The following is an 11,497-nucleotide window of genomic DNA, read 5'->3' on the forward strand; positions in this document are numbered from 1 at the left end:
TTACATTAGCCTTCCAATGATAGAAACACTTGAATTTTGAAAAGAAGACAGGCAAACTCTATGTGTACTTAATACCTTATGATGAGTGTCTGGGGGAGTTATTATTTTAGAGACAAACTACATTTTCCAATTTACTCTTGCCTAGTTTTCTTTACCCTGATTTCTTTGTATATTTAAAGGTTATTTCGATCGTCTCTCGTAACTAAAAGCCTCCACAGGGTTTCTTAAAAGTAGTCTTATCAGACCATTATGCGGTAAACTAGTTCACACAATAGCAGTTGGATTGAAAATCTAGAAAAAAATTAGAAAGTGGTAGTAAATATATCTTTTGAAACTTGTTTAATAAATTAATCATGAATGGTTTTCTTTGCTTCCTTGTTTTACCAAACAATTGTGAATTCACCCATATCAAAGTAAGATAAATCTATTTCAGCTATTTTTATAATAGAATTTTGTTTCATGAGTAAAGCTCTTTCACTTTTTAAATAGTCTACTTATGAATGCCCCGTATTTCTGATGTAAAAGGCTTTGATATTTCTCGATTTTTACTGCACTGTTGTTTTTTATGATAGGATATTATTAAATCAGAAATGCTGATTAAAGTAAAATTCATGTTTCGTAAAATAAATTATTAGTGAACAAGAAAAAGAAATTTTTTTTTAGTCGTCAATTTCGCAATATTTTTTTTTTTTCAAAAAAGGAAGCAATGAAAAAAATAAGGCTCTATCTCTCTTTTCGTGATATACTTCATGTTATTTTAAATGTTTGTCAAATGACAAAATTCTTCCTATTCCTGTCACCCTGTCATCAGCTCATCTTGATGCCCTGGAACCATACCACAATATCAGGCTTTTTTTTAAAGTAGATTTACCATTTTATGGAATGCCTATGTAAAATATGCCATCATTCTCATATTTCCTACTTAGATTGTCTATCTAATTCATGCTAACATAAATTATGGTTAAGGTTGTTTAGGCTGTATACTAAGCCCAATGATTCAACGAGAGGGAGTCCCAGAACACGCTGTAAATTAATTATGACTCAACTTATATTATTTGCTAATAAATACTCTCCAACTATCATGAGAACTTCTTCTGAAAGTCTGAGGTTCTTCTGAAAGTCTGACAGGGCTGCCAACTTTCTAAGCTCTTTGTTAAAGTTTATTCTAGTGGTAGCTAAGTTAATATTTTGATGTAATATTTTTTTTTATTCATTTAAACTTACCTTCCACAACACTACATTTAAAAGTTTGTATGCAAAGCCACTTTCTTCCAGCTCTTTCGTGATGAAACTTAAAAAATTTTGACAAAATTACAAAAAAATTCTTTTTAAATGTCTAAAACTCAATAAAAATATTTTACAAAAAGCGTAGTAGTTGTCAAGCCTGCTGTTACTGTGGTACCACGAATGATACCATATCAAAATCTAATAAGGAGGAATTAATTATTCTGATAGGTATTCGAAATGGTTTTATGTTCGTTACCACGGTAACCACCAACACGTGAGTCAGGAGGTGTTCTCGTGACAGACGGCCAGTAAAAATATTTAGAATTTTTCTCACTGTATGACTTCGAAATAATCCAAAGTATCCTTGATGTTGCAGACGTTCCAGTCAGTCTTGAATCCCATAAATATTATGTTCGGTTTCATCTTCCCAATGCCTGCCGTCTAAAGAATAAAGTATATATATTATTGGCTTTAATCTGGAATGAGTAGTAGAAAAACATAAGTTAAAATAAGTTATGGGGAAAAATACAGAAAACCACCAAATATCTTAACAAAAAATATTCCAAGTAGAGGGATTTTTGATGGTCCACCAATAATTCTTAAAAGACACTGGAGCAATAATGAAGGTAAGTAAAATATTATGTATTTAGCTGCCTCTTAAACTTGAATAAATATGAAGTTTTCATTCCTTTTTTATATTCACATAATTAATTTGTTATGGTGGAAATGATTGAAGTTTATTGGACAAGAAACTAGGGATAAAATGTACAAATTTTGTGACAACTTTTAAATATTTTGAATGACTCCTGGAAGGTTTTAAGGCGGTCGAAATTTTTTTTTTTTTTATAAATTTTGAATGCAATATTTTATATTAGATTAATTCCATTTATTTAAAAATCATAATACATGGTTAGCCGAACGAGAATTGATGCATTTATATTTTCGAAATGCCGACCAGGTGGCAGAGTGGTTAGCGTGCCTGACTGCGGAGCCGATGGTCGCGGGTTCGAATCCTGCTCAGGGCATGGATGTTTCTTTCTCTCTGTGTTCTATGTCCTTTCTCCTTTGTGTGTGATTTTGTGAATGTGACCCGCCCTATAAACGGATTTGTGGTTGTGTGACGTGGACGACGCTGCTCCACCGCCGTGGCTTCGACGCAGGTGCCCACTAGGTAACGAGAAGAGAGTAGCAGTTCTGGCATTTTCTGAGACCAATGGGTCTTCGTCCCAAGTGACCGCCATTAAAAAAATATTTTCAAAATATTTATATTTTTTATTGTATAATTATAAATATGAAATACCGAACAACGATCGTAATTTAAATATTTATATTTCCATAACTATCACACACAGTGCAATAAATAGTAAACAACATTTAAGGAACAATGTAATACGTTTTTTTTCTGACAGAACTGCTTAATGTGCAAGTCTTTTATTACTCGAGAAAATTGCAACTTGTAATTAAATTTGTTCTGCGCATTTTATTGTTCAATACTGTTAATATTTCCTATAATGTACAGTTGCGTCCATAACTGTACTGCCAATGTTTTCACCTCGGTGTTTCGCAAACTGCACTTTGGGAGGATGGGTTACAAGTAATTAACATGGCTACCAAAATCTCTGGATCTTACTTTTGTGATTTCTTTTCAATGCCAAAGACACTGCTTATGAACATTACAACAATTAAAGATCTGAATAAGATCATGCAGCATTTTTAGATTCTTTGACATTACAAAATATATCGAACGGACTTTATCACGTATAGAAATGCGTAATTATGTACATATTAGACGTATATTATACTTGATTAAGTAGATTAGTTTTTGCCGTGTAACGAAGGAGTCCCTCATCAAGCATTTCTAGCTGCAAGAAAAAAATCTTGATAAATTTTACTTTAATTCCATGTATCATTTATTATAGTCTTTGTAGTAGTTTTGAAAATATAATCATACACTGCTGTACAATACAAGTATCATGTATGCTAGCCATGTATTTCGCAAAAAGTTAGTTATGTTTAGTTTATTTGAGAAAAAAGGAGGCATTTAGCGTTGTTTGCTATTGCGTCATTTTACTTCAGAGGAACAGATACAAATAAAATTGGCTTGCAGTTTTTCTTTAAATTTAACATATTGTTTTCTGGTCCTATTGCATACATATGCTTCCGTAAATCAAGAGAATGTTAACTTTCTCTGGTGAATGTCAACAATTACATAGTCGCTTTGGTGAATGTTTGAAATATTTGCTACATCCGATATTAATTTATTCCTTGATATTATTATGTTTATTTAATATTTAAATATATGCGGCCAGTGACCATGAACCCTAAAAAAACATCATTGTAGGGTACACCGGACAGTGTTACTTAACTAGATCTACTATATATTTTGTACATTTACCAAAGCGACTATGTGATTGTCAACTTTCCCAGGTGGAAGTCCACAACCACCAATTTCGGCCATTCACAGTAACACATATACAGAGTGCACGTCAATATATGTTCTTCTAAGTTTCTGAATGACACACATTAAAATCGGTATCCTTGTATAGTATAAAGCAGAGGTGGCCAACCTGAGGCACGCGAGCCATATGCGGCTCTTTGAAGAATTATTTGTGGCCCTCGATAAATGTACCCGAGTTCCCTTTTAATTTTTGTGCCATTATATTTTAAAAATTTTTTATCGTTCCGTATGTGTTTCAAAATGTCTTTTAAATTACTGAGAACAAATATGAAAGACTAAGTGCAACGTTGTTCAATTCCAGGTAAGTTTTCCATTTCCAATATAATTCTGATCCAAAAAGCATCTGGAGAATTATAATTAATAGAGATGCAAGAAGATCAAGCTCTACAATTAAAATATAAGTCGACGTCGACTACCGAATTTTGGAAATTTGTACCAGAAGCGAAGTATCCTGAATTAAAAAAAGGCTGATTGTAGAATTGTTTCAATATTCGGAACAACGTACTTATGTGAATCATTTTATTCCACTTCAAAATTCGTGAAATCCAAAAAAACAGATCAGTATTAACTAGCCAGCATCTGAAAGAATTACTGAGAAGTGCTGACACCAATTATTCAACAAATTTTAACGAATTATCAAGAGAATTCGTATTTAATTGTGGCTCACGAAAAATTTCAAATTTTTAAAAATGGTTCGACTATCATGGAGCTTGGCCACCCCTGGTTTAGAGGTTATTCACTACTTAATGGAATCACCTGTAGCGGCACCTGTTTAAAAACTAAGGAGTTATAATTTTTAATAGAGTGAGTTACTTTGAAAAAGGATATAGAAAGTTGTAGTAGTACGAAAACATATCTTATGGATATTAATGTTAAGAATTAAACTCTCTAAATGCGCCTTTGATCGAAACGTCCAATGCAGACCTGACGAAATGACCTTTAACACCATGGGGGTCACCGGTGACCGGTGATTTCAAGATTATTACAGACACGTAATTCGAGTAAATTTTTATTTTTTTATATTATTATCGTTACTAAAATGGTTTGACGAAACTCATGCGATATAGAACTCACAAAAATTGTTTTATTTATTTACACAGAGATGCCAACTTGCTCCGGACAGCAAATGAATATTTCAAGTGGGAGGTTTTTAATAATGATTCTGGGTTCGCTTTTTTCAGATATGACATGCTAAAACTTTCAAAAAACTAGCAAAATCTGTCTAACATTTGCAAATTTACTTAGTAGTTATTTACCGTTTGGCTAGACGAGCAAGCCATGTAAAATTAGCATCCAACGTGTTAATATCATACTTATGTCTCTTTAGATAAGAAGTGTGGATGTTACACTTACTTGGATGAGACTATCTACGCCACTGACAAAAGTGTCAGACTCTATCAAACAATAGAAACTTTTCAATTTTCTCTCCAGTAACCATTTGGAATTGATATCGTTCAGCAAGCGTTTCTTTCTCCAACTGATTGTTTCCTGTCAAACAAAACACATCAATATTGCATAAATTACTATTAAGTATGTGTATATATATTGTCATCGAGTATCTTCTTTGTAGTATGTTATGCAATTAAGCATTTCTAGAACGACTTTGTCGTTAATTTTTAATAATTAGGAAAATATGTACATTACTCATACTTTTGAAATATGGGCGCTGATGTGCAATCCTAAGTCTTTTGTGAAGAATGCAGCGAAATCCACAAGCTGTGGTCTAGTACACACATTTCCCGATAACACCAGTACTGCTGGCCTAGAATAGGATACTGTGTTAATTTTGAATTTTAAAAAAAAATAGTAGATTAAAAATTAGCAGTGCCTTACTTTAATTAATATAATTATAATTTTATTATTTATTATCGAGGATTATTGAGGAAACCATCAGTCTGTAAGGGGGGGGGGATTAATAAATATTTGCTAACATTATACTGGGTGTTTGCTAACATTGCACTTTGCTAACATTATTCTTTATGAAATGGTCAAATGTCTCGATACATCGGATTAAGAATAAACGTGGGAAGCGAATGCATTCAATGATACCAAACTTGACCTTTTTCTCGGTGTTAAGGCTCCTAGTTTAGGGAAACAGATTGATTTAGATGTCATTAGATTTTTAAATTTGAAACAAATCTGCTTTAATTTTTTTTCCAATCTGACATGAAAATTTTCAGGTCATCTCTATTTTGCAATTGTAATATCATTTTGAACTAAAGGGTAGGAATCTATAAGTCAAATGAAAGTAATTTTTTTCTGAAAAATCCAAATCTGCAATGAAAAATAGGGGTTTCTGTTTAAGCTCTAAACATTGCAATCCCCAGGTAGCAGTGATATTTGAGAGTCATGTTTGGTTTCATTAAATTCACCAGAAGTAGGCTATCACGGATATTCGCAAGAGCGAGCACCAAGCAATCGAGGATATGATCGGGGGAGGCCGGCATCGGATGGCTCTTGGTGCACGTTGGGAAGACTTTGCGGCAGCATTCAAAGGTCATGCATTTTAGGTGCCCACTGATAAGTCTTGAGGCGGCCGTTTGAGCCTGTCTGTCAGCCTCAAGATCCAATGCGCATCCTGGTCTTTAACATAGTCTCATAGAGAAGGGAAAGAGCAGCTTCTGTTGGTACAAGGTGCTTCGAATTCCAGTGGAGAGAAGTCTGACTTTGCTCCAGTGCCTGCAGATCTTAACTGAGCATAGTGGAACGGCCTTCACGCCTTGTGTGGCCATACCAGGAGAAACTATCACGACGCACTTCGCCCATTCCGCCCAGCTACACCCCCCCCCCGCCACTTTGAGGCTTCCTCTGTAGTAGTGTAACTTTAAGAAGCAACAATTCCGGAATCTTCCAAAGGCAGTAAACGGAAGTTCAGTGCAAAAAAAATTAAGAATTAAAATGCCAAAAATTGATTTTAAAATTTTTTTAGTTAAATTTTCCCTCAGTAATGTTTAAAAATATTTATAAAATAATTATCATCAAATAAAGAATAAGTTATCAAAATAATGAATTGAGTATATCTAAAAATCAACCGATTAACAATTGTTAACAATTAAACGGTAAATTTCTCAAAAATCTAAGAGATTTGGAACTGTCTCCAAAACCTCTGCCGGAACAGACCTACTCCTCCTAGAAGTAGAAAGGCCTCAGCACGGATCAATTTAGTAATCCGATGTGACGAAGTTAACTGCGCAGTAGACGAAAACTAAGAAAGATGTCATTACGTTAGAGGTCCTAAGCTGCGCAGTGGTTGAAAATACAAAATATGTCATTACGTTTGGACTACTAAGGGATATTTATGGTAACCCGTGCCGAGGCCTGTTCTTTCTAGGAAGTGTTGAGCAGATCCGATTTTGCACTTTAGCTTTAATTCCTTTTTATAAAAAAAATTCTATTTCAACGCTTTAACAAAGCAATAAAAATATGACCAAATTTCTGTGTTCTCCTGTAAAAGCAATATCTCAAAATCTAGAACACTTATGTTCGAAAGTACGCTCGACTGATTCCATTTACAGCTTACCTGAAATTTTTCACGTGATCTTCAATTTTTTGAAGTTTGTTGAGATAGTAGAGGGCATTTCTGTATATGAAACCTTGAAAAGACGATCCCCAGTTGATGTCTGCAAGTATAAAAAAATTCCATCGATTGAAGGCATTAAATGATAATAACAAGCCACATTTTATTTTAATATTTACTGTTTTCGTTTTTGGCTGAAATCAAAAATCTAGTGATAACATCAACACGTTTATTATGGAATTAGAAATAATTTAAATTTGAAAATCTTAACTTATAGTTAAAATAATTTTAAAAGTAGTATCTTTCATACACGTTTGCAATAATGACAGTACACTTAGATTAATGTCAATACTTAAGAACCTGAGCAGTTGAGTTGAGCTAATGTAATTAGAGGACTCAGAAGCGGTGGAAACAGATACATTGTACTAAGCATTAATAATATTACGTAATATAGGTGAGCTGATCGAATTGTGCAACAAAGTCCGGCGAAAAAAAACAAATAACACTTGAATACGGTGGGTGGAAGTTTTATCTCCAAGAAGGATTATTCTAAAAAAACGAATTTCAATGGGGTCTCTTGGCCACCTTCAGGTGATCCATCTAAAAAGCTTTTCAAAGTTGCTTTTGAACGCACATCATAATATTTTAAATACGACTATTGATAGGTATTAATGTATTTATATTTAGTCTACGATACTATGAAAAGCTTCTTACCAGGGCATGTCTTGCTGATGTACATGTAAAGAGCGACCACAACAACGTCAGTGACAAGTGCTGTGATCCAGTTCATGACGAACATGATGACGACACATAATAGTGCTCCCATAAGACTCAACCATTTGTTGTAGTACCGGAATCCAGGACGAAAACCTGAAATATAGCAGAGTTATAAAAATATTTTTGTATATTATACACAAATTTGCAACTAAAAAAAGATTCACACTCATAAACACTGTTGAAGATAGAATTTTTAAAAATATTTATTTGATACTAAATATTAATTTGAATCGAATAACTCTTACTTATTCTACTGGAAGTTCAAACCAGAGCGAAGAATTGTTTTTAGAATTTAGTACCGTACAGCATTTATTGTATAATTTCAAACAGAATTTATGGATACTTGATATAAAAACTGCGTTTGCTTCAAAAAATATGAAGATTGTAATAAAATTCGATATGCTTCGAGGGCTAAAAAATAGGGTCCTATTCTCAGGACTTCGATGAGAATCAGAAAAACAAATTTAATTTGAAACAGAAAACGTAAAGTTGCCGACTGAAAAGGAAAAATAAGGGTGAATAATAAGACAATAGAGGTAGTCGAGGATGAAACAAAAAATGAAAAATAAATGAGATTGAAAAAACAAACTAGAAAATTCGCAGTCTCCCAGACGGAAAAATCAGAGCAAAACACCTACGCTATGGAAAGGTGGAGAGGCACTCATGTCGTCAACAAGAAAATCGGTTTTCATATGAATGAAGTAAGATTTCAGAGGATCAAGATGGGCTGATGATAAAGTGACTGGGATGGGAAGGATTTTGGCATTATGGAAATTATATAGACAAAGACTTTAAATAACACGAAAATGTTTTTCTAAACGAATAATTTATCATTCATACCTGGTGATTTGACGTAGGATGCGTGAAAACATGAAAAGTTGATGAGACCATTTGCAGCCATAAAGAAATTCGAAATAATTGGCGCCACAGCATTCAAATCACCTGTAAAGAAAAAAAAATATTTAACATTTTCAACTCTGACCGTAAAAATGATTTTATTTCAATTTATTAACCAACTGGAATGTCTATTTAAACTGAGTTTCGAATAACTGATCAACTCGTACACTGCTTCCGAGTCTCAACAACTATTATGCTGGCGAAAAATACCTCAATTATAGGATCCTGGGTGATGTTTTCGTATTCTACCAGTCTTGCGATTTTCTTTTTTTCTACTTTTATGTAGAGATTCGTGAAAATGTTACAAGCATTGCAAGCGGGATACGTTAAAATACGTTTTCCGATCTGTTTTTCAAAGAAATGATCCATTCGTGATTAATACAAACATAAATGATTCAGTATATATGTAATCCGTACTACAATCGTTCGTCGCAGTTTTATTTTTTTTAAATTGCAGTTGTAACTTTAGTGACAAGTTTGCTCTAATTTCTTACGAAATCTTCTCTACCACTCTTTTTTTAAATTTTAATATATATCAGCTGTAATAAATTTATTTGAAGAGTTATTTGTGAATGATTTGTTATATTGAATTTGTGAAATATGTTAAATCTATCATGTCTTTTGACTAAACAGAGATGGAGGTTATGGAATGGTAAATTTATAAAAGTTCCAGCAATCGAACAGGTAGTTAACCTATTTTATGTCTTTTTACTTGCAGCATGGTTGGTGAATCCCTTCAGAAAGAATATTTAGCGATTTAACTTATCGTATGTAATGATTATCGTATGTATGTTATATTACCTGCAAACTTTTGTTCTCTCTGAGTATGTAGAAAAATGGCAACCAAATCACATTTGCAGACAGGAATATTTTTATAATATGATGCTAGAGCTTAAGCGCTCTATAGAACTGAACTGAATTTATTGATTGATCACCTCGGTGATTATTAATTATTTATATCGTAGAACGAATAGAATCTAAAGAAAGCATTTAAATGCTTGAAAAGAAAATTAAGTCAATGAAGTGAAATGGACCATGGAGGCTCACGGGATAGAGCGTTCGACTCTGAAGAGGTAAACTGGGTTTGAATCCTAGAGATGGTTGCACCACAGTGCTGACGTAAAATATTCTCAGTGGTAGACGGAACATTGTTTAGAATCCCCTTACAGTCAGACTAACCGTGGGAGGTTTTCATGGTTTTCCTCTCCATGTAACGCAAATGTGGATTAGTTTCCTCAAAAAGTCCTCCACAAGGGCACATTTCTCCCAGTACTTGATCCAGGAGTTCCCTTGTCTTCTGGATTGGCTTCAAAATTACAAGGCTGCATAGTTGAACATTAGTAATAGTAAACCCAAAAAATTGGGTCGACTGTCCAACGACGGTTAAAAAATAAAATTAAAAAATAAAGTGTTAAAATTAACTTGGTAATTTTTCTTAAAAAAAATGCAAGATTAGAAGAAAAGAGGTGGAACAAAAATCGCCAAACAATACTGCAAATAAAGTAATAAATAATGTTAAGTTTTTTTGGGGTTCACAGTTTTTTGGTTCATATTGTTATAAAAACAAGTTACTTGAATAATGTTTCTATATCAATAACAGATCGTGTTTTTGAACAGTAGATGAAGATCAGGAGAAACGGTGATGATTATGTGATTTATGCATGTGATAAGCGGATGCTATTCAAAAATTTTGCTTCTTTCAAGGGAAACTAGGGAAGTGTGACTCGCCAATTTTAAAAAAAAAAATTGGGATGCATGCCTTATGAGAAATAATTTTAGGGGCAACATTCGTTTCGGCCCATAGAAGGTCCTGTGAAAGATAAAAAATAATTCAATATATAGAAAAATCGGTATTTTATTACTTCAATTCAGACTATTAGTCATTGTAATTATCTCATACTCCAAATAATTTTGTGGTACTTTCACGTACTATATAATGCATATTTATTGTCAAAATTAATTTTTGTATCTGTAGTTTTTCCAAAAAACCAGTTAGGTTAATTTTTAAAAAAAAATTGACATCAAACTTTTTAAAATTTAAAAAAAAATTTTTTTTTTCTAAATTAATTGGAGTACGTATTTGCAAATAAATTAATTAATTAATTAATAATTAATACATAATTAAATTTTAATTAATTAATAATTGCTTAATGATTAATTAATTAATTTGCTTGCCAATTAATTTATTAATTAGAAAAGTATTTAATTAACCAATTAGTTACAAATTAATTGGAGTATGGGACAATTTCAATAACTAATAGTCTGCATTGAAGTAATAAAATGCTCGACTTCGCGTGCACGTCGTAGGGCTACCGAAGCGGGGGTGCCATCCCCTCTGCAGAGGATCAAAATTGTGATGGCATGTCTTCGGATCATTCTCAGGGATGTTTCCCAGACCGTCGCCAATAGCCCATTGAGCAGCTCTAGTGCGACGTAAATGAACTACAACAACAACAAGTAATAAAATACCGATTTTTCTATATATTGAATTATTTTTTATCTCTCATAGGACCTTCTATGGGCCGAAACGAATGTTGCCCCCTAAAATTATTCCTCATAAGGCATACATCCCACTAGTTTATTTCAAAATTGGCGAGTCACACTTCCCTAGTTTCCCTTGT

General features: G+C 33.1%; 1 protein-coding gene across 1 annotated transcript in view; it reads right to left on the bottom strand.

Annotated features, from left to right (window-relative positions):
- LOC107439072 (solute carrier family 12 member 1-like) overlaps positions 1–11,497 on the bottom strand; it is a gene marked incomplete in the record, with an annotated part of 80,733 nt that overhangs the window by 15,854 nt on the left and 53,382 nt on the right. Inside the window, 6 exon segments of the mRNA XM_071186785.1 lie at positions 1,562–1,668; positions 5,039–5,173; positions 5,336–5,447; positions 7,206–7,305; positions 7,917–8,072; positions 8,820–8,871. Coding sequence (XP_071042886.1) covers positions 1,562–1,668; positions 5,039–5,173; positions 5,336–5,447; positions 7,206–7,305; positions 7,917–8,072; positions 8,820–8,871 — 662 coding nt within the window.

The sequence above is a fragment of the Parasteatoda tepidariorum genome, chromosome 10 (assembly GCF_043381705.1).
Source record: "Parasteatoda tepidariorum isolate YZ-2023 chromosome 10, CAS_Ptep_4.0, whole genome shotgun sequence".
In the NCBI taxonomy this organism is placed as follows: Eukaryota; Metazoa; Arthropoda; class Arachnida; order Araneae; family Theridiidae; genus Parasteatoda; species Parasteatoda tepidariorum.